This window comes from Lygodium microphyllum, chromosome 3 (genome assembly GCF_053477565.2).
Source record: "Lygodium microphyllum isolate KBCC chromosome 3, Lygodium_microphyllum_v1.1.10, whole genome shotgun sequence".
NCBI classification, from domain to species: Eukaryota; Viridiplantae; Streptophyta; class Polypodiopsida; order Schizaeales; family Lygodiaceae; genus Lygodium; species Lygodium microphyllum.
The window spans coordinates 19,278,966-19,303,689 of record NC_141137.1 but is presented as its reverse complement, the minus strand read 5'-3'; the positions used below and the strand labels follow the sequence as shown (position 1 = coordinate 19,303,689).

Here is a 24,724-nt window from a genome sequence, read left to right as displayed (position 1 = left end):
GGACAGATATGCACATCAATCAGCCTTCGGCTAACACAGGTCACACGAAAGTGACTATGTATTTAGTTGACACAGGCAAATTGACCGGCGCGTGACACTTCCCTTAGTAGGGTGGAGCAAGACCAGCTAGTGTGAACTAGCCCTTCATCACGATTTTCTGTATATTTTACTATCAAATATTAAAATTTGAAAGAGGATTTATCCTGGGTCCTCTCCCTCACTAACATAGCCTACATGTAAATGAATAAGCTGACATGCGTACTTGAAGATCCATGGCTGTGTCCTCCCTCTCTGGCTGTGTCTGCGTCTTTGCAAGAGTAGACAAATGTTCGTCTCAGAGCCTCTTCATGCAGAGCAAACGGAGGCCTTTTGTGGGATTTCATGGTCGCCATTGCTTTGAAAAACAGTGCTTGTTTCATCGGGAGGTGATATTAAGACCGGCATCCTCTCCTCAAGCTGCATTCGAAACAGCAGAAATTGAGGACGGCCATCTAAACATATCAAAAGCACGGAAGAAAACGTCAAAGTTATCCGCTAATACTGAGCAAGAGTCAGACAATGAAACACAGGCAAAGGTTAAAAGAAGGGGAAGGAAAAGGCCAGTAGTTTGTCCTTTGACGAAAGATGCAAATGAAGTTAGCTCATCTAATGACGAGTCAAGAATAGCAGAAGACAAGCAACTTTCAGCTATGTTGCAAGTTAGGACAGTCGTGAACGCCGAAAACAGCTCTAATGAGGCCAACCATGGTCCTGTGGTTGATATTAGTAGCTCTAACAGCAGTCAACAGGTCCATACAGATGGTGAAAGCATCAGCACTGAAGATTTGAATGGTGCTCTGAACTGGGCAAACGAAGGTATAAAGGTAAAAACACAATGGAGATCCAGAAAAGGAGCATCCATGGATTTGTCTGGCATGGACCTGACGTATTCAACGGGAATGCAGGCTGAGTGTGAGGACTTTGCATTTAATGTCCACTCAGATGGGGATGAGGCAGCAAATATTGAGAGGGAAGGTGATCACATGTCTCTCTTTGGTGAAAATCCACACAGCCTCAATGCAATGGCAGAAACACAGCTCTCAAGTTCTCAGTCTGGTCAGACAAAAAGTAGAAAGAAACCCAAAAGAAGGAAGAAAGCTAAAGTGGGACAGTCTGACACGATCAATGGATCATCTGATCTAGTAAATGCAATCAAGATAGATGGACTAGCCATATCTCATTTGGGTGAAGATGAGGGAGAAAAACACATGGCTGCAGAGTTGAAGCTAGAAAATGAATGCGCCAAAACAGCAGGTTCAAAGAAACCTGCCACTGATGTTTTGCCAGTAACAAATATAGAAGAGAGACAAAATATGGATGCAAATTCTGTGATCAGGGTTCATTCCAAGAGTTCACAACCAAGACAAGTTAGAACACTGAAAGGTTCTAGGAGGAGCAAGGGGCAGAGGAAGCAGAGGGCTGAAGTAGATGCAAATCCTTTCAAAGTACAAGGCGAGTTGGATGTTGATTATACAAAGGCTGAGAGCATGGAGCCCACCTCGATTGAAATTGCAAAGGCAGAACAGAAATTAGACTTGTGTACTGTTAAATGGCTTGTGGAAGCACATTTGACGCCAAATCAAAATCTGTTTGTTGTTGGAGCACCGCCTTGTCTAGGTGCATGGGATCCATCCTTGGCTTTAAGTTTTGTACCATGTGAAGATGCACGACAAGGACACCAATGGCAAACACAAACTCAGGTTTTGCTTTCTTTCCTGTTTGTATTTGTCTAAAAGTGCTTTACTCTTGATTGTGGCATGGTGCTTCTTTGGTTTGCCATTACATGCATTCCTTTGAAACTTGGCACTGTGCAAGTTGCCTGACAAGCACAGTTGACGGTTCTTGGATGATTCAACACAAAGGTGTTTTTCCAGCCTGTGGGTAATTAGATCAGCACAGTGTTGTGTAGAGTATACCTGTGATTGGGCTAGTCACACTGGCTTCAGTGATTGTCTGAGTGGTGGCCAATTAAGGTGAAGTGTCCACCTGACTTTTATCTATGCTATGTGGGGAAGGAAAACATGGTGATTCTTAGAGCCCTAGATTTTAGTACCCTGGTTTAACTCTTGTTTTCAGCATCACCCATTTGTGTAGCTTGTTGGTAATGTCCTTTGATGAGAGCCTTGCCAATGAGAACATACTCAGCACTTGGTAAAGAGCAGAAAGAATTCATTGTTGAATTTCAGGATGGGTTTTCTAAGTCTTTGCTTGACTCCCATCAGAAAGGCTTGATAATCATGTCATTGACTTCTTGCTTGGTGACACTCCACCAAATAGGGCACCAATAGAGTTTAACCCAGGAAGAAATTTTGAATTAGGTGAATGACTTGTTAGAGAAGTAACTGATTTAGCCTAATTCCTTTTTGCTCATCTAACACACATATATTTATGACTGACCTCCCCGGGGTCTTCGTGCATTTTATAGCACTGTGGCCAAATATGACCTACTTTTCCATAATAATGACAAGACCAGACTTACAACCACGAGACTTATTGCGAGATTATCCATGTGTCCTAGATTGAGACCTATTAGAGTCTCTACTATGGCCATTTTTATCCTGCTAGCCTCTCACAGTGAATGGATGGGACATATGGGAAGCATCCACATTCTTTCTATTCATCTCTTTTGTCAAGAGGATACTCAACATCTTGCAATTTTAGTCCATCCTTAGTAGAAAGAGCTATATAAAAAGTGTCCCATGACTTAGGTAGAGTGCCGAGTAGAAATAAAGGATGAAAAGTATCATTGAACTCAATTTCCTGCAAAGCTAAATGGATAATGATGGAGTGAAACTCATTCAAGTGTGCAGACATAGAAGTCCCTTCCTTCATGCAAAGGTCCATCAACAGTTTCAACCAGTACATTTGAGACGCAAGACTCTACTTGTCATAAAGATTCTTTGTGTCCAAAGCTCATATGCAACCTAATTTTTAGTTACAACATTGTAGTGAACCTGCTTAGAGAGCAACCAAAATCCTTACATGCATATACAATTAACTGTAGTGCATGTAGTGTATTAACACTAAATTTTGGTTTTTATTAACAGCCCCAAAAAGGTTTGAATTGCATTTTATGGCACTTATTTCACATGGTAGGACAAACATTCCAAAATCCCCCATAAATAGGGCATGTTGTGGGAATTTATCTGTTCATTCTTCACATGCAGATCAGGCTCTCTCTTCTCCAACCAGCTGGTGTCCTCATCTCTTCTGTTGCCATTGCTGTGCTTGGGTCTCCAATAGGCCACATGGCTGTCCACATCATCCCTCACTGCATCAACAATCTGCAGTTGCTCGCAGGCAACTCTCGCATGCAGATTGTGACCAGTTCCAGCCTGTCTAACTACTGCGTTTTGCTGAGCAGGAGGGCATGTAGCTGCTAGTGTCATCATCATTCTCTCTCCAGCTGTCTGAGATCAGTTCCAGCCCGGCGTTCCGCTGCTGTACTGGCTGCCCTTCATCCCTCATCTCATCTGCAGCAGTCAACTCCATCAGTAACCTATTTACTTCCATGAAAGAAAGCCTAAGCAGTGAAAGAGGCTGATCAAGAAGCCCAATGATTTTTAGGAAATAAAGTGGAACAAATGGAAGGACCTTGGAACTGGCTTATAGATCTGATTCATAGGGCAATGAACATAAACTTACAGCACATATACATATTGCTCAATTCAGCAAAAATTCATAATAAATGACACAAAGAACTTGAGAGCTAGAGCTTATTGCACAGTAGACAACACCAGAGTGGCCCTCAAGGTGAGTGCCCCATATGGTATTTGTTTAATATTGAAAATGAGCCTTTACTGTGAGAGTGCACGATAGACGAGAACACGAACACAAACACGATGAGAAAGCAGAAGAGAAAGACAACAAGAATGGAAGAGAAATGTGCTCTGAATCTGAAAAGAATGCTGAATACAATGATAGACTGATGAGTCCTTGCATGCAGCCCAAAGCGTCAGCGAGGGCACTGGAGCAGGCTGAAGATGACGATGGAAGCAGGAAAGTTAGACATGGAGATGGATGCAAGAGTGTGCAACTTGCAAAAGAGAAGATGATATTAATTTGCCCCAAATTGACTATCTTATAAATAGCCTAAGTCCACCAACTTTGGCTGACCTACAAATTGGCCCAAAAAATATGCAACCAGCCAGCCAAAATATGGACAGGCTCGGAGTGTGCAACTTGCAAAAGAAAAGATGATAATTTGCCCCAAACTGATTGTCTATAAATAGCCAAAGTCCACCAACTTTGGCTGACCTACAAATTGGCCCAAAAAATATTCAACCGGCCAGCCAAAATATGGCTGACAAGCCTGTCCAAAAAAGAAAATGCTGTCACTAGTCTCATGCATGCCTGACCTGCTTTAATCGCAATCAAGCAGGTTGAGTGGCACTTGCAAAGGTTGAAATTGGCCATTGCATAGTGTGAACACAGCCTACACACACTGAAAAAGAAATGCACACATACTGAATAGGCAAACACAGTTAGAGCTCCTATGTCTCTATCAGATTGTGATGGAGCTCACAACTAGGAGATAACAAGGAGACAAAATATGGTTGGCTAAATACCCTCTCTTAGATCTTGGGAGTGTTTGAAGTCCCTATAATCTCATATGATGAAGCATAGAAGCTTGTGGAAGAGGCTTTGTGAAGATATTTATTGCATTGCCCTCCGTGGGATAGTAGACCATTTCTAACTTAGAATCCACGAACTGCTCCCATACAAAGTGATACTGAATCTCCATATGCTTTGTTGGAGTATGAAACACAAGGTGTTTGTTTCAGCATGTAAAAGAGCTTTCCACAAGCAAAAGACCTTATCTTTTTGGTTAGTAGAAGAAAATTTGGGAAGTTGCTTTGCATAGACTTCCTCCTCTAAATAATAATTTAGAAAGGTATTTTTGATATCCATCTAATAGATGGGCCAAGTGTGGTTGAGTGGCGAGCACAACTAATAGACAAAAGAATGTCAACCACGTAGTAGGAGCAAAGATCTCTTCATAGTCAATATCTTACTTCTGTCAAAACCTTTGCACCACAAGGTGAGCCTTGTACTTGTCTAAAGTACCATCAATTTTTAGCTTAGTTCTAAAAATCCACTTTGTGATGATGACTTCTTGTGGCTTGGATGATTCGGAAAGGTCAAAATCCCATTTCGGTCGATACTCTCTGGCTCCATCTCCATGGTCTCTCGCCATTGGGGATGCTGAAGAGCCTTCTACCAACTATCCGGCTTAGAATGTGCTATATAATCAGTTGTAAACAATGATGCAAATGAAGCCTGAGGTGCAAGCCAAGAAGATATTCTAGGGCCATTTGGAGTGGAATTCGATGGAAGGATTCTCGAATCCTGTACGGTTTGCTAGTATGAGCGAGGTAACGGGTCTCATGGAGGGGGCGTGGGAGGTGAAGAATTTGCAAGTGGGTCAGCAACAGGTAGTAGACCTGGCTCAGAAGGCAGTATCTCAGTAGGAACAATGTAAGGAAAGGGCACAAAATTTGGTATAGAAGAATACACAATGTCCCTCTTATTAAACACTACATCTCTCCTAATGATCGACTTGTTTGTTTGAGGATTGAATAGGCGATAGGCTTTTGCTTTAGAGGAGTATCTTCCAAAATCAGGAGATCAGCTAGGGGAGTGAGCTTGCCTATTTTGTCATCAAGGGTGTGTGTGTAAGCCCGATTGCCAAAGGCTCTAAAATGGGAAACTATAGGCCGAGAGCCAAAGAATACCTCGTACGGAGTCCTTTGAGGAACAATCGCAGTCGTGCATTGGCTGAGGATATACACTGAACCCAAAGGTAGCTTGGGGAGCTCTGCCACGAACAACATAGAGTATGCCATGTTCATGATGGTATGGTTCCTACACTCTATGACTCCATTTTGAGGGGGAGTTGGCATGAAATACCATACTTCTGTAGAAACTTGGAAAACTTGTGCGAGGTGAACTTGCCCCTAATGTCACTTCTCATGCATCCCACATGACGACCATTTTAGTTATGCAATACCTAAGCAGAAAAATATGTAAAGGTATTAGACTTACACCTGAGAAAGTACACCCACATGTAACGAGAATGATCATCCTCAATAAAAAAGAAATACAGTGTGCCGTTTAAGGCGGCAGTGGATGTTGGCCCACAAAGATCAACATGAATTATTCTAAGAGGTGCCTTAGCTCTATGTGGAGACTGTTGAGGGAACGGGGTATGGTGCTGTTTTCTGAGTTGATAAGCTTTACAGATGTTCCGTGAAAGCTTTAGGTAGGGAAGGTCATTAATCGTTGGTTGACGTGATAACTCATAAAAATAGTCATATTCGAGATGCCCCAACAAAGACGCTTAGTGCTTGTAGGCTCCCATGTAGCGGTTGAAAGCTTGGAAGTAGTGGAACTTAGAGCCCTCGGCCGTTGGCTCGGAAATAAATTGTGTCATGTGGTATAAGCCACTAGGTTGTGCCTCATTGCGAGCAATCACTAAACTAGTCTGAGAGTCAAGGACCTTGACTGTAGTTGCTGTGAAGAAGATTGCTCTATTCAACTGGCAAAGCTATTGAATAGATGACAAGTTCACCCCTAGTTGGGGGACATAGTATATATCATCCAGTGTAGTGCGATTTGGCCCTGGTTAGTGGGAAAACCGATGCAACCATAAGCTTGAATCGTGACCGAGGAGTTATTCCTAACTTGGACATGCTCGACTGCAGGGTCTCGGAAAATGAAAATGTTCGTAAAGCTCCACCGTTCACAATCCAAGGAGTAGTTGAAGTACTTGGTTGTGATGAGTGGGCCTTTGCAGTCACCTCATCAGGAGGCAACTCGCAAATGTGGATGAGACTTGCATCCTCAAATGTCTCTATGGAGATGATGTGGGCCTTTGTAGACTAGTGAGACAAGCCCTTTGGTGTTGAGAACGTTGTCGACTGTGATGGTTGACTGGTGGCAATGTGGGTCTAGCCTCGCCACTGTTCCTACTGAGGGTTGCCACTACCGTGCCTTTCCGGTTGGGGCTTATTGACTGAGGGGTGGGGTTGTGACTCTTAGCTTTTGGTGTTGTATCTCGTGCCTTCGATTAACACTCATTGTCAAAATGGCTAGCCTTTTGAGAATGTTGACTATATTGATTTTTCTTTGGTACATTCTACCACCTAGGTTTTAGAGATGATTGGGAGTTTCCTTGGGTCTCACTAGTTCTGACTTGTAGCCGGAACATTTCATTATAAAACTCTCTTTCTCTCCCTCTTTTCCTTCTCTTCTCTTGTATGTAAAATATAATCTATTCTTTCATGGCCTTTCCTTCACTTCTAAAACAACCATGGTTTTGATTTTGATTGGAATTTTGATTTTGTTTACCTTCCCTTGCTGACCCTTTTGAGAAGCACCAATGGAAGCCCGCTTTGTAAAGATCAAACTATGAAACTAATTGAAGAGCTGAGCGTAACACAATAACTGACACTCAAATTCATAGAATGTGGACATGGTGAGCTATGAGATTACTTGTTGCACAAATTAGAAGTATTTCTTTGGTAGCTTATTTAGAAACAATATGACTTGATCATCCGAGGACTCAGGAGTCACAGTCTTACAGAGCTTAGCGAGAATGCAATGATACTTAACCAACTTTACTTTCAAGTCATCTTGGTCAGTGATTTTAAAACTTTGAAGATCATGATCCAAATGGATGTGACTGGGTTCTATTATGAGCCGCATAGTGGTGAGTCAAGTGTGCCTGATGCTCGGATGCTAAGTCAAAATGTTGAAGTTGTGAATGAAATTCAAGTAAGAGACCTTCATTAGCTTGACAATAGTGAAGGTATTCTAGCCTTCCATGAGCAGACAACCTCATATGGAACAAGTGTTGGATCAGGTTAGTATTCCAACCTTGCACAAGATCCCATAGGTTCCAGGAGTCAAGGACATATCTCATAAGATTTGACCAAGTAGTGAAGTTCAACCCATTAAAACCAGTCTTATTATTAAAGGCATGTGGGCTGATGATGAGGAAGAAGCATGAGGTGTTAGATAAGTGGAGTAGGAAGGAGGAGGTGGAGGGGGATAAGTAGGAGGGAGAGGTGGGTAGGTAGAAATAGGATGGTAGTGTCCAATGGGTGCCGATTGATGCGGAGGCACTAGAAGATGAATGGTTCCAGAAAGTTTTTGTGAAGGTGGAGGCGTCAGGACACATTAGCCCTGTCCAAGAGATGGTTGAGGCACAACAAAATGACCAGAAGGCCTACTAGGTAATGCCATAGAGGCAAACTGTGGTACCAATTGATTCACACTCAATGGTGGGTAGGTGGCATTCCCAAGTTGTGAAAAACCCGAAAGTGTGGGGATGGAAGGATGAACCTCCATTATGAAGACACCACCTAGCTGGGGAAAATACAAGGTCCTAAAAGACGTGCCTATGAGTGAAGGAACCCCTGTCAAAAGAAGATGACGTACCAGCGAGACAGTAGGGTTTGCGGAGAGGAATACGGAGTGAACTCAGCAAACATGGAAAAGAGAAGAGATTGTTCCTTCTTCTTTTACCTCTTCTGCTTTGCAATATTCTAGTAGAGATCATGCGGAAGAAAGAGTCTAGTTTGTTGATTATAGAAAAGGTCCTCTTGAGGATCAATTCTTGTATGTTAACACACGTCGTGGGGATTATAAGAAAAAGCTAGGTACCTCTTCTTTTAACCTTCCTTCTTTTCTGTCTACTTCACAAAATCAGAATGAATTTGGTGTTCCTTTTTCTTCATTACATGGTGCATCATCATCTTTACATTTTCATTTCCAATCATGAAATGATAAAAATGAACAAAATGCATCTACACCTCACATACCGCATTTTCAAAATCCACCCATCCCACCACATTCTTTCATTGCTTCTCCACTTCCATTCACACCATTTACATTTCCATTTTAGACACCTCATGTCGCACCACATATCATACCGGGGGGTTATGGAAATATAGATACATCCTTTAGAATCTCATCCTTTCCTCAACCGAGTGGTGTTCCACCTACTTCACACACATTTTTGGGATCATTGCAGCCTGGGTATCCCCCCTAGTCTCTCCCGAGTGTGGATCAGTTGACTTCACAGTTTGCCTCCATGGGTTTACCTAGTGGACCTTTTGGTCATATTGCTATTCTCCAGTCTCACTTTGGATAGGATTTCCGTGTCCCAGTGCCTCCACCTACGTCGGCACCTTATGGAAATATTCATGTTCTAGTGTCTCCGCCTCAATCGGCACTCATTGGACACTCAGAGCCTACTTCTGTCTATCCACCTCTACCCTCTTTTACCTATCAGAAATATCCACCTCCACCATCTTATCCCCCATATCCATCTTACCCCACCTACCCATGGTTCTAGCTCATCTTTTGCCAAGCATGCATTTAATGACAAGACTCATTTTAACGGGTGAAACTTGATGATACATGTCCTTGACTCCCAAAACCTATGGGATCTTGTGCAGGGATTGGAACCCCAACCTGATCCTGCACTTGTCCCATATGAGGTTGTCCGCTCACGGAAGGCTAGAAATACCTCCGCTATTGTCAAGTTGATGTAGGGCTTATTGCCTGAGTTTCATTCTTAGCTTTAGCATTTTGACTTAGCCTCTGAGTGATGGGCACACTTGACTGACCGCTATGCGGCTCGGGACCGGACCCGTCGTATCAATCTTGACCATGATCTCCAGCTTTTCAAAATCACTGATTGTGATGACTTGAAAGTCAAGTTGGCTGAGTATCGGCGTCTTTTTGCTGAATTCTCCATTACCGAGGACTCCCAAGTCCTCTCACGATTAGGTCACATTGTTCCTAAATAAACTCCCCAGGAAATATTTCAATTTTGTAGAAGGTATAGTTTCAAAGCCTACCATGCCTAGATTCTATGAGTTTTGAGTATCAGCTGTTGTGTTACCCATGGTTGTTCGATCAGTTTCATATCAATTTCTCTTTAGAGGGGGCTCTTGTTACTCAGTCTTAGAAAGGACAACAAGGGAAGGGAAAATAAAATCAAACCTCCACTCAAAATCAAAATCAAAAGCAAAATCAATTTCGGGAATCACAAGGAACATCCCAATCTCAAACCTGGGTGGGAGAATGTATCTAAAAAGAACAAGTATTGTCAAAATTGTCAAAAGTCTAGGCATTTTGACGACAAGTGTCGATCAAAGGCAAAAGGCACAATACTAAAATCTAAGTCACAGACCCCCGCTCCTCAGTCAAGCAATCTCCAGCAAGGGAGACAGGGTAATGGCAAGTTGCAGTTTAAAGGTCGAACTCATACTGCCACCGCTCAACCATCTCAGTCGACAACATTCTCAACTCCAGAGGGCTTGTCTCACTGGTCTGCAGAGGTCCACTTGTCTCCATAGAGACATCAAATGTGAGTCTCATCCACATCTGTGAGTTGCCTCCTGATGAGTTTACCACAGAGGGCCACTCGTCATAGTTGAGCACTTTAGCTCCTGTTTGGATTGTGGGTAGTGGAGCTATATATCATATGACTTCTATAGTGGACATTTTCCGTTTCCGAGCCCTTGCAGTCGGACGGGTCTGCGTAGGAAACAACTCCTCGATCAAGCTTCAGGCTCAAGGTTGCGTCAGTTTTTCCATTGACAAGGGTCCGAATTTGGCTTCGCTGGACAATGTATATCATGTCTCTCAGCTTGGGGTAAACTTGTTATTTGTTCAACAGCTCTGTCGATTCGGTGAGCAGTCTTCTTTACAACGACCCATTACCTCTCTGATACCAGCATACCATGCGGGATTTGGGGATCCTACCACTAGATTCCACTCTGGAGAGGAACCTAGAAGATTTGCCCAGCCTGCTTCTCAGGCATCATTTGCGTCGCTGTTTACAGCTGATTATATAGCACATTCTGAGCCGGATACATGGCAGGAGGCTCTTCAACACTCTCAATGTCTAGAGGCCATGGTGAAGGACCTAGAGAGTATTGACCGAAATGAACTTGGACATTGGTGGATTGTCCAAGCCACAAGAAAGTCATCGGGACAAGGTGGATTTTTAGGACCAAGCTAAAAGCTGATGGGACTTTAGACAAGTATAAGGCCCACCTTGTTGTGGAAGGGTTTTGACAGAAGCATGGCATTGATTATGAAGAGACCTTCGCCCCTACTACGTGGTTGACTTTCTTTCAGTTGCTACTTGCGCTAGCTGCTCATCATGGTTGGTCGATACATCAAATGGATGTCAAGAGTGCGGAATGGTTTTTTGGAGGAGGAACTTTATGTGGAGTAGCCACCGGGCTTTTCTTCAGGGAACCCAAGGGATAAGGTATTCTGCTTGCATAAGGCTTTTTATGGGTTGAAGCAAGCGCCGTAGTCTTGGTTCCATAGGATGGATGAGTTCTTGTAGACTTATGGATACCATTCTACACCTTATGACCCGAACTTATATGTTCGATCTACTGTAGAGGGGGTTAGCTATATCTTGTTATATGTTAATGACTTACTTATCACAGGCTGAGATTCTGTTGCTTTAGTGGAATTCAAGGCTAAGCTTAAAGCTACATTTGAGATGACTTGGTTTGTTGTCCTATTTCTTGGGGACGGAGATAGTTCGTTATGGGGACTGTATTTTTGTGTCACAACAGAAGTGCACACTTCAGCTCATGGAACAGTATACTCAGGATGAGCCACGACAAGTGGCCACGCTTCTAGATCCTACTGTCGACTTGTTGAAGGATACCCTAGGACAGTCCTTCAATGAACGTACCTATCATTCTGTTGTAGGAAAACTTCCTTGGTTAATTCACACTAGGCTAGATTTAGCTTACTTAGTTAGTATTTCACAGCACCTAGGATGTCACTTTGGATTGCATGTCTTCGGGTGTGCGTTATTTACAGTGTACTTATTCTTATGGCATGGCATATGGTTTTGGTTTATGTTTGTAGGGGTAGACTGATTCTTATTGGGAAGGAGATCTTGACACCCGACGTTCCTGTGGTGGCTACCTCTTTATCTTGAGCATGGCTCCCATTTCTTGGTCTCGCCGTAGGCAGGAGGTGGTGGCGGCTTCCACGGCCGAGGCTGAGTACCGGGCTCTCTTCGATGGCACCACCGTGGCCATCTATCTGAGGAGTTTATTGGCAGCGCTTCACTTTCCATGTGACTCTTCCACATTTGTCTGCTGCGACAACCAGAGTGCCATTGCCCTTGCGGGCAATCCAATCATTGCACCACGGACGCGGCATGTGGGAGTCCACTTTCACTTTTCCAGAGAGCAGGTTGAGCTAGGCACTATTCGCCTAGAGTTTGTGCCATCATTAGATAATTTTGCACATATCTTGATCAAAGCGATCAACCGGCCGGTTCTTCAGTACCTGCTATCTAGGACCGGCTTGGGTACACCCTCCCCTACTTCTTCAGCTTGACGGGGATGTTGAGAAACCCTTCACCCTTCACCCGCAGTTTGCGTTTTTGCGTTTCTGCATTTTAACTTTAGGGTTTGCGTTTAGGATTTGCAGCCCCAAAAAGGGGCGCCATCCTAGGTTGACTTTGCCTATTTATAGGCCACTCTCTCATTCATTCCTTACGGCTGATTCATTCAATCCGTCACCTCTTCTCTCCAGCCTCTCCACTACACTTACACCCCTTTAGGAGGACATTGCGGTTTGTGGTTCGTGGTTGTCTTCATCATCTTCCTTGTGCTATGGCACCCTTGTCTCGTTGTATCACATTCACTCCATGATTTGGAACTTTATCATTCCATTCATCAGAGTTTCTTCTCTCTTCTCTTCTCTTCTCTTCTCCATGTTTGCCGAGTTCATTTCGTGTTCCTCCCCACAAACCCTACTGTCTCGTTGGTACGTCATCTTTTGACATGGTATCAGAGCTAGATTTGCTTACCCAGCAGCGAAGATCCTCCACTCCAGTGAAGGCAAAGACTAGTGGCAGGTTCGGCATCCACTTCTCTTTTTCTTCCGCTGCATCAAAATCTCGTTTTTGTAGATTTCAGGTGTTTTAGCTTGCTGCCCACACCCTGTTCGCAGAGGACATGACATCTCAGCCGAAGCTGTCCATTGCTGTCTCCATCAGTTGGTGCCTGATTTTCAGCCCTCTTCATGCAATTTGGAGCTGATTCCAGGCAAGCGATTGCTGTTCCTGTGCAGACCTACTGCCGTATAGCCTGCCACGTCATCACAATATTGCTGCCTGCGTTTTTAGTCATTCTCTCTCCTCACATGCGTTTTCCTATTGGTTGCAATCTCTTACTATTGGTCACATCCTCCTCCCACTGGCAGCTCACTTCCAGTCCTTCCTCCACTTCCCACCCATTGAGGCGGACATTGTGGTTCATGCTTCACATTGCCCTCACACTCCTTGAGACGGACATTGCAGTTCGTGGTTCATGGTGGCTGACCTTTTTCTTTTTCAGCAAGGCACACTGGTATCCATGGCTTCTTTACCAATAGATGACCAAACTATTGGATGCTCCTACTGTGGCATCACCGGACACACCACCAATGGTTGCTGAATTTGACCTTTACTCCCCACCCCTCCGAAGTACATGCGTCTTCCACTAGGCACTCCTTGTGCCACCTCTCCTTTCTGGGCAACAGGGATCATTCTGCATTGGCTATCAGAGTACTATGCTCAAGGCAATAAGGCGCATCCGATGCACACTAAGTCCTTTCGAGCACATGGAGGATCGATTGGCGCTATGACCTCTTGGAGATTGTCGCAATGCCGGCGGCAGTCTTCTCCCACTTATTTTCAGGTATAGTGGCTTCCATGATCTACGGATCTGCAATCCGCTCCATTGAGAGACAGTGATTGTTTGATATCGTCTCCTCGTCAGTCTGCTCCTTCGAGAGACAGTGGCTGCTCGACTCCTTTTTCTTCTTTGGCTACCCAGTCCGCTCCATTGAGAGACGGCGACTGTTGCCCACCTCTTGCTCATTCTAAGCCCCACCCTTCCCCACCCTCGACTACTTAGGTTTGAGAGGCTACCTCTGGGAGCTCTTCGGCACCCCAGATATCTTCTTCAGCATGATCGGTGGCAGTTTCTTCGTTATCAGACATTTCGGAGTGCGTGATCCATGAGTTTTTGGATTCCCTATCTACTTCAGAGGGGGATTCGGAGGGGGATGTTATTTCTTTGTTCTCAGAGGGGGCATCTACTTCTTCTTCGACTTCAGCGGGGACTCTTCCATCTCTCACCTCAGAGGGGGAATCTACTCCAAATGCAGTTTTTCACCCATCCTTTACTTTCTTGCGGTGGTTGTCTTCAACTAGTCATCTCTTCTACTGATACCGAGGATCTTCAGGTACCACCAAGATCGGGACCTCAAAGGTTCAGCCGCGACTTGGTGACGAGGTCTTTGCATTTCTTCCAACATGGATACAGAGAGCTAGTGGCTTCTCTCTCGAGGTTGAGTCTCGGGTTCTCCGGTTCACTTTGTCTATTGTTCTTTAGTGCAGGTTGTCTTTCCGGTGGAAATCTTGGATCTTAGCGATCCTCTACATTTTCTTCCTTCTCTTCTTCTTGCCTTGGTCACTTGGTCAGCATGGAGCAAACTCCCAAGATTGAGTATGGGCATATCCTTATGGTTCTCGGCACCACATAAACTCCGACATTCCTCCTATGCATTGTATGTTTTCATCATCTTTGTACTAGGAGGCTTGGGCAAGTGAACAATTTTTCCACGAGGGACATTGTCCAAGTGGCACCTGCTGCATAAGCATTGCATCTTCACCTTACTCTTCTCTTGTTTCTTTTTTTGGGCCTGAGAGGGGGTGTTGAGAAACCCTTCACCCTTCACCCGCAGTTTGCATTTTTACGATTCTGCGTTTTGTATTTAGGATTTGCGTTTAGGGTTTGTAGCCCCAGAAAGGAGTGCCATCCTAGACTGACTATGCCTATTTATAGGGCACTCTCTCATTCATTTCTTATGGCTGATTCATTTAGTCCGTCACCTCTTCTCTCCAACCTCTCCACTACTCTCACACCCCTTCAGGAGGACATTGCGGTTTGTTGTTCGTGGTTGTCTTTATCATCTTCCTTGTGCTACGGCACCCTTGTTCCCTTGTACCACATTCACTCCATGATTCGGAATTTCATCATTTCATTTATCAGAGTTTCTTCTCTCTTCTCTTCTCTTCTCCATGTTTGCCGAGTTTACTTCATGTTTCTCCTCGCAAACCCTATTGTCTTGTTGGTACGTCATCTTTTGACAGGGGAGAGGGTTCTTTCCTCTTGCTTTCTCTTCCAATTTGAGAGGGGGCGGCTTTGACTCTTGATAGTGACAGTGATGATGCTTACAAAAAAAAACATTACATTGATTTATTCTTTTGTATTGTATTATGGACATTTGTAACTTCATTTGCATTGTTAGGATGACATGATTGTAAAAGGGCACTTGGACAAGTGAACAATTCCCTTGCAAGGGCACTGTCTCAGTGGCACCCTTGCTTGCATAGCATATTGCATAAGCATGATATCTTGCATCTCCCTTTGCATTACCCCATGCATTGGCATTTTATTTATGTAAACATGCATTATGCGCATTTATCTCTTTTGGTCGTTTGGAGTGGTCGACTCTAGGATCCACCATATTCGTGACATTGCACATGGCAGTCTCCAAGGCGGTCTTTCCCAGCTTGCTTGCTTGATATATTTGCTATACACACACCTCAGTCATTTTCTTCGTCATCGATACCTAGTAATGGTAGGGATAGTATGCTTGTCTTCTGAAGATCTTGGGTCCTGACCATCCCTTATCACTCTCCCGTTTGTGGCACAAATACTCAATAGGACGAAAACTGATTTGAAACCCTCACTTAATGCTTAATCTAGCAAACCTAAAAAGCCCTAGAAAAAGAAACAAAAAAAAAGTCCATAGCTGGTTCCATCTGTCTTTGTAGGGTTTGGTAGGCCATTGGGCAGCCGACATACACCCTTTGTCCGATGCCTGTCTTCTCTGGGGTGATCACTTGGGCTCCCTTGGTAAGATAACCATTGCCTCTGTAGTCTTAGTAGGTCACTGGGCAGCGGATGCGCACCCTTTGTTCGATGCTCTGGCTGCTTTGGGGTGGAACGCCTTGGGGTAAAAGATAAACAAAGAAGGGGCTTGGCTGGTCTTTATTCTCGTGGCACCGTTGTCGGGCTTGAGAGTGGTTGTTGAGCTAAAAATGAATTAGCTTTACTTAAACAGTCCCAAAACATGCTTAATTAACGAAGAAACCTTGTTTATTTAAAAGAAACGAGATCCTAGAGAGTTTTTGTGTCCCATAAGTACAAACCCACTTGGAAGGGCCCAAACTTTCTTTAAATACGTATGCTACCCTCCATTCAGCTCTAAATCTCGTTTTTGTAGATTTCAGGTGTTTTTGCTTGCTGCCCACACCCCGTTTGCAGAGGACATCTTAGCCGAAGCTGTCCATTGTTGTGTCCATTAGTTGGGGCTTGATTTTCAGCCCTCTTCATGCAGTTTGGAGCTGATTCCAGCTAGGTGACTGCTGTTACTATGCAAACCTGCTACCGTACAGCCTGCCACGTCATCAAAGTCCTGCAGTCTACGTTTTTAGTCTTTCTCTCTTTTGCAAGCTGTGGTGTCTACGTTTTTAGTATTTCTCTCTCTTGCAGGCTGTCTTGCATGCTTTTTTAGTCTCTCTCTCCTCACTGCTGTTTGCATCAAATCTAGCTTCTCACTGTTGCGTTTGTTGGTGTTCGATATCTGGAGATTGCCTTGCTGTGATTCGGGATCCATTCAAAGTATGACACACTTTCTAGTTCATTACCCTTGCTCTAATTCTTGAGATATAGGAGTTCGAGGCATAATATTCATTCACTGCATAGTGTTTGCTGCATGAGCATCGTATATTCAGTAGTCATATCACTTCATTCATTCAGTGTATTCATTGTCTCTGAGTTACCCTAACCCTAACTGTGTTCTTTTATTAGTTTGTGCTTTGTCGTACGGTTTCTGTTTACGTTTCTGTACTAGGGTATTTCTTTACAATTAGAAGGTTGCCACTTGGCAAAACTTGCCCATGCAAGTAAAAAAAAAACGTTTTGAGGGGCTGATAAAAGTCTATTCCAGCCATTGTGAGAGAAGGAAACTTTTAGAGAGTAAGGAGAGGTCACTGATGTGATTTGTGACCACTAGGGATTAGTTCTACAGCATGTGACAGGAGTTTGGAGCCCTCTAAGAGTAGATGGCAGCAACCCAAGATCCTTGTGGTACAGATGACACATTCAAGAGGGAGCAATAGTCTTTTTGGTGGTCCTAAGCTGTAGGTGGCAGTTTCCATGGCTGTTTGAGGAGGGCAACGTAGCTTTTCAGCGTTTCTCGTGATGAAACTCTGAAATTTCTCTCTCTACAACAACGCATCTCTTAAGTTATCTCAATATTTTCTAGCAGTTTGAGCCAGTAGAGGAAGAGATTTTAGTCAATCTCTGTTGCAAACCCTAATTTATAGCAAAAATTAGGGTTTGACAACTGTCTCGGATGCAATTCAGTGCAATCAAGAAGGGCTGCAGAGATTTCAAGGGGGTGGTCTGTCACAAGGACGTGAAATTTTATTGCTTCGCTTAGCATTTGATTAACTAAGATATCAACTGGTGCCAATGGCAAAAGTTGTAATAAGTTATGTCTGACAGGTACTAGGTGGTACCCCATGTCAGATTTTGACCTGGGCCACTAATGTTAGTGGTGACATTAAAGACTAGGCATTAATCAATTAATTGATGTTGGTCTAAGGGCTAATAATTGCTCAAGTTTACTGGAAAGACAAAGTGTCCTAGCCAATTTAATTATTGGCTGGTGAAATTAAAGTTTTGAGCACTAGAATAATTTTTAAATTAATATTATGAAAAATAATTCAATAAGCTGGATAATGCTAAAAATGGGACTAGAAGGTTGTCACTTTTTGGCAAAACTTGCCCATATAAGTGAGAAAAACGTTTTTAGGGGCCAGTGGAAGGCTATTCTAGCCATTGTGAGAGAGAAGGAGGTTGTTGGAGAGCAAGGCGAGGCTCTAATGTAATTTGCAGTCACCAAGGATTAGTCCTAAAGCATATGACAGCAGTTTGGAGTCCTCTAGGAGTAGGTGATAATAGCCCAAGGTTCTTCTGGAATAGATTACACCATATAAGAGGGGGTAGTAGTCTTTCTGGTAGTCCTAAGCTATAGGTAACATCTTCCATGGCTATTTGAGTAGAGCAACACAACTTTTTAGCATTTCTTGGGATGAAACTCTCAAATTTCTCTCTCTACAGTATTCTCTCTTGTTCTATAGCCATCTCTTAAGTTATCTCAGCATTTTCTAGCAATTTGAGCCATTAGAGAAAGTGATTTAAGTCAATCTCTGTTTTAAACCCTAATTTATAGTAGAAACTAGGGTTAGGGTTTGATGGCCACCTCGGGATGCATGCTCAAGACTGAGGGCCTAGGACTTGAATTCTAAAAGCTGAAATTGAGGAATTTTAGGGAGATTTAAGAGGCCAGCCAGCTAATATTAGATTTGGGGCTGAATTTATATTTGAAGGAGCAGGGTAAAGGCCAATCCCCAAGCAAACCAAGGAGTAAATTGGTTTGGAGGCTTACTTGTCAGTTTTGATAGGAAGGGACACTTGGATTGGTGAAGGAGATTAAAGAATCTTAGTTGTACTCCTTGCATTTGCAATATAAGATAAATAAATACTGTAAGGGGCGTCATTTTTGGAGCCAACAAGGTGTCCAATGTCCAAGATTAAAAAGTGGTAAATGTCCCTTTTCAATATATGTGAATTTTATGCTTCTTGTAATTAGTGCTTGATGAGGCAATGTACCATCCTATTTGAGGAGGAAAGTTGATTTCACTAATGAACCAATACTAGGTATAAAGGGTTCCTTCATCATGAGCATCTTTGATATCTTGTGGAAAAGAGGGAGTAAAATCAAAAGTTAGAGGAATAGTAGCATGCGTACATGACACGGGAGTGAATGAAGGTGGAGCAGAAATGGCTTATACTCCATGCTAATTTCCACGTAAGGTTGTTTGCCCCACCAAGATCCTTCATGTCAAATTTGTTGTATAGGTTTTGCTTCAATGTATCCAAAGCATGAACATCCCTACCAGCAATCAGCATGCCATCCACATACAAAACCAACATAATAATCTGCCATTTGTTGCCTTCTTGGTATATAAGCAGTGATCCACTTGACATCTTTTAAATCCTAGAGATTGCATGAATGTATCAGACTTGATACCATTCACGTGGTGCTGGTTTCGGCCCATACAAGCTTTTGTTGAGTTTAAATACCATCTTTTCCTTCCCCTTTGCCACAAAACCTTATGGCTATTGCATATAGATGTCCTCGTGCAAATCATCATATAAGAAAGCAGTTTTTACATCCATCTATATGAGTTTCAAATCTGCACATGCAACCAAGTCTAATATGGTTTGGAAAGTAGTCATCTTGACTACAGGAGAGAAGATCTCATCAAAATCAATCCCATGTTCTTGCTTGTATCCCTTTGCAACAAGCCATGCTTTGTACTTTGGCGAGGAACTAGAAGTGACCTTCATCTTGTAAACCCATTTGTATAGTAGGACTTTCTACCACTTAGGCAAATGTATCAAATCCGAAGTGCCATTCTTCTTTAGAGATTCCATCTCTGACAACATAGCTTTATGCCATTTTTTCTATCCTCTCTGTCCATTGCTTCCTTAAAGTATGACGGTTATGTGAAGAAAAACACCCTAACATAGAAACATAAAAATAATACCATACGACAAAGCACAAACCGATAGAAGAACACAAGAATGATTAGGGTAACTTAGAGAGAATGAACGCAGAGAATGAATGAAGTGATATGACTATTTAATATACAATGCTTATGTAGCAAACACACTACGCAGTGAATGAATACCGAACCTTGAACTCTTGTATCTCAAGGATCAGGGTAGGGGTAATGAGTTGGAGAGTGTGTTATATCTTGAACGGATATCGAATTGCAGCAAGGCAGCCTTCGAGTGTCGAACAATAGTAAATGCAACTTGTATGTGGTTGGAATTGATGCAGACGACAGTCCAGAGAGAGAGAGTGCTAGAAATGCAAACTGAGGTGATAGAAAATCTGCAAACGCAGTAGGTTCCACTGCCCCTTGCCATCACCCTGCCTCCCCTGAAGGGGGTTTCCTGACTGAGGGGCGAGGGGCTGTGACTTGGGTTTTGGTGCTGTGCCTCTTGCCTTGCCACCTGGGTTTGAGTTCAAACTGGGAGTTTCCTTGTGATTCCCTTGCTTGATTTTGTTTTTGATTTTGATTTGAAGTTTGATTTTGATTACCCTTCCCTTGCTGCCCCTTATGAGTATGAGCAACAAGAGCCCCCTCTAAGTGATTAGTTATATGAAACTGATCGAAGAGCCGTACATATTGCAATAATTGATGATCAAATTTATAGAATGTGGGTAAATTGGGCAAAGAAACCACTTGTTGCACAAAATTGAAATATTTACGCAGTAGCTTGTTAAGAAACAATGTGACCTAATCATCAGAGGACTTGGGAGTCTTGGTAGTGGAGGATTCAGCAAGGAAATGCTGATACTCAACCAACTTGACTTTCAAGTCATCCCTGTCAAAGATTTTAAAGTTCTGAAGCTTTTATTCGACAGGTTCTATCCCGAGCCGCATAGCGGTCAATTAAGTGTGCCCATCACTTTGACACTAAGTCAAAATGCTAAAGCTGAGAATGAAACTCAGGCAATAAGCCTTGCATCAGCTTGACAATAGCAGATGCATGGTTTTCACCAGAAAATAAAAAACTTGAATTGCCGCGAGTGAGCTCAATCAGCCCATTGCCTATCTTGTTGCTTGTCGCTTGACTTGCATGACCTGCACTTGACTTGGAATGGCTGCACCTGACCTGTGCTGACCTGAAAAAGGTGTCGCCTGATTGAAAATGAGACGTGGAAGCTGTTTTCTTTGTGTGGGATGAGTTGATATAGCTCGAATAGACTTCAGGAAGCGCGCTCGCAATAACTCAAGCTCTAATACTAGTTTGAAGTGAGCGATATGTAGCGGAGATGCAATGGTACCAGGGATGGCGATGGTAGATAGAGAGAAAGACGTGAGCAGCAGTAGAGTAGTAGAGAGTGAGAGAGATGCACGATGTGTGGGTACAATATTGTGTATCTCTTTTAGGTTTATTGAGATAGATATATAAAAGTACAAGTGCTAAGGGTGTCTTCGCACCCGTTTATATATAAAAGGCATGGTAGCCCTTCATTCCCAACATTAAATGTCCCATGGGGGTTGGCATATTAATTGTGAATGGGTAGTAGTTAATTCTTGGCTAGGGTCAAATGGATAATTAGTCAAATTTCAGATTGAAATTCTGAAAATTAATTAATTAAAGCTGAGAATTACAATTAGAAGGTTGCCAAGTGGCAAAAAATGCTGCCACTTGTCAAAATTGCCCTTGCAAGTTGAGAGAAGGTTGTTTGGGGGATTGGCTAAGGGTCATTCTAGCATGTAGAGGCTAAGGGAGGAAGGAGCCATTGAAACTAGTCTTCCTCCTCGGATAGGGTGGCAAATAATCTGATTTAACACTAATTACAACAAGCATAAAATTCACATAGACTGAAAATGCAAATGTTATCACTTAATCTTTGACATTGGACACCTAGTTGGCCCCAAACTTGGTGTCCCTTGTAGTATTTCTTTAACTTGTATTGCTAAAGGTTGAATGAAGTACACTGAGATCCAATGTGATCTTCTTTAATCGTCAATACATCTCGCTGTCCATAGCAACCAGCAAGCTTTCAAACCAAATTGCCCTTGGGTTTGTTTAGGGATTGGGCTTCAATTTGCTCCTTAGATGACAAATTGTGCCGCAAACTTAATGTTGGCTGGCAGGCCTCTTGAGGTTCTCTGAAATCCCTATATTTCAGTCGCTGAATTTCCAGTAGTAGGCCCTGAATTTTGAGCACTCTTCCCAAGGTGACTAGTAAACCCTAATTTCTGCTGTAAATCAGGGTTTAGTAGGAGAAATTCTTCTATTGCACCCTCTTGGGACTAAATTTGGCAGACATCTCTTAGAAGGAAACTGTGAATTGGTTGAGAGCATGGAGAGGAAGCTAGAGAGATAGAAATTTCAGATTTTCATTGCCAAAATTGGCTGAAATTTGATGCCTCCATGCTGTGAATGGCTGATTTAATGTAGCCCACTATCAAGAGAAGCCCCACATGCAGTCAGCTGCCATTATGGGCCCCAAACTTGCTGTCACCTACTTGTAGGCAGCCTACAGGGGCTTTCACTTGCCTCTAATGAACTCATGACCAGCTGGGGGCAGCTCTTTGACAATCTTCAATGGATGGGACTGATCACTAATGGCTGGGAAATTGCAGCAGCAGCTTTCACTTGCGAAATAGTGAAAGTAAGGCTTCTTATTGAAAAGCAAAAACCGAGGTTAATTCATATTTTGGGTTGATGATATATATGTTGACTGATGTGTGTGGTGGCAAAGTTCGTCACTGTTCAGCCAACCATGGGTGTCCAAATATGGGTTAATGGGCTGTGTAGCTATTAGTAGATATCCTACGGGGCTACTTTGCCGAGTCACTTAATAGGTAGAACCAGTAGTGTTGCTGTATCACCATCAGGGCATCTATATTCTTGTAGGCATCTTGAGAGATGTGGGTTTCCAGCAAGCACAGGGCTATGCATACAGGGCTAGTTCACCTAGCTATGGGCAAAGCCTACAATGAAATACTGGTTTTCTGTATATCCCTTCTCTTGGCAATTCAGTATCTGGTCGTGAAAATGCATCTTTGATGGGGAAACTCAAATAATTGTTTTAGAGCAAACATCTTTCTATGGTATGTGCGTATGAGTTTGAACTTGAACTAGCAATTGGATCTAACATTCAACTGGTTGCCTTTGTGTGTTAAAGCTCCTTAACTAAGATAAAAGAGGTAAGGGAGAGCATCACCCATGTGGGAGTATGTTTTCTAGAGTCAGAAAATTGCAAAACTTTTATAATTGTCTTGGAATTGATGTGATTGGCTATTTGAATTATAGTGTCCGTATTTGCTGGTTGTATGACCATATTGGACCTATGAAATTTTTGTGCAGGTACCATTTGGAACAGACTTTGAATATAATTACTTCATTCGAGTTCATGAAGAAGGCCAGTGGCATTTAGTTTGGAGGCCTGGCTTTAGGTTACATCTTATTATCCCTCCATTGGATGAGATGAAACATAAGAAGCTTATAGTGAAGGATAGCTTGGACTTCAATGTGGAAAACAAACTTCCATCTCTTCGATGGGAACACCTACATAAGGAGATTGGATATCCTAGTGAGTTGAAGAGATTTCTGGGCAATGAATTCATTGCAGAAGAAACTTTAGAACAAAGCACAACTTCTGTAGTGGATTACAGTGAACATAATATTTATGTGGAATATGAAAAGTCACAAGCATCTAATCTCTCAAAAGAGTATGCAAAGTCTATTTCTACTGAAATAGTGGCAGATGAGCTAGACGTAGATGGTGCATCCAGACTTAATGAGCCGGCTTCTCTTTCAGAGACAGAGGACTCGAACCGATTAACTACTAGGATGAGAAGGTTCATTAGAAAAAAAGTATTTCCCAGGGAGGAACCTTGGTTGATGGAGTCAATGCTTTTGAATGAAAGAGTAGAGCAATCAAAAAGATCAGTCCCCCAACTTGATGATGATGACACTGAAGATAACAATTTGCTATTGAGCAAGAAAGAGGAGTCCCATATTCGAAAATCACAAAAGTTAGAGGTGTCAACAGAAATTCTTATCAATTCCTCCAAGTGTACCATGGAAAGAATAGCAATCTTGGAAGATGGAAAACTTGTAGAACTACTGCTAAAGCCAGTTAATTCCGATATAAACGTAGGAAATGTTTACCTAGGGGTTGTGAAGAAGCTATTGCCAGGCATGACTGGTGTATTTGTTGACATTGGGTATTCTCGAGTTGCCTTGCTTTCAATCACCAAAAACATGTATCCATTTACATTTCCTCCAATAGGCATAGTAAAATCCAGCAATCTTCAAGCTGATTATGCTGTCAATGATGTTGATGGGCATTCTGTAGATCAGCAGGAAGATCTTTTGGTAGAGAAACAAGTTATGGAAGGAGATTGTGCGCTTGATGATGACATGCAAGTAGATTGGGAAGTTGGAGATGAAGATGGAGAGGAGGATGAAATGCATTTCTTTGATGAATTGGAAGGTAGCGTGAACAGGCCAAACACAGTAAATTTTGGGCAGAGGTTTACGAAGTGGAGAAAATTGGAGGAAGGAATGAGGATAATTGTGCAAGTGAAAAGGGAGCCGTTAGGCAAAAAAGGACCAAAAGTATGTGCTTTCCCACAGCTGGCTGGCAGATTTTGGGTCAGTTTATTTTCCCTTTTTGCACTTTTACAGTTGTAACTGAAAAACAAGGTTGACGCATTCATGTGTTTGATCACCCATTTGGCCTTAGAGAACCTCATATACTGGTTTAGAAGATAACGAACAGCAAATATTGTTAAAAGGGTTAGTCAAAACCTAACTTGCTGTAATGCACATACATGACAATAGACAGAGGTCAAAACAAAGCACTGAAGGTTATCTATCTGTAGTGTTGCACTGAAGATCTCTGTGTTTCTCTAGACTAGAAAGGGTGGGCGATTTGGGCAATCATGATAGAATGCAGGTAT

At 42.8% G+C, this 24,724-nt stretch overlaps 1 protein-coding gene across 6 annotated transcripts in view; it reads left to right on the top strand.

Moving 5' to 3' along the window:
* Positions 1-208: 208 nt before the first annotated feature.
* Positions 209-24,724, top strand: part of RNEE/G (RNAse E/G-like protein) — a 209,779-nt gene continuing 185,263 nt past the window's right edge. For all 6 annotated transcript variants that reach the window (XR_015689056.1, XR_015689057.1, XM_087669129.1 and 3 more), the window contains exons 1-2: positions 209-1,739; positions 23,124-24,416. Coding sequence is in view for 4 of the 6 variants with exons in the window: in XM_087669129.1 (XP_087525255.1) it covers positions 273-1,739; positions 23,124-24,416 (2,760 nt within the window). In the remaining 2 variants the exon portion in view is untranslated. The remainder of the gene's footprint in view (positions 1,740-23,123; positions 24,417-24,724) is intronic.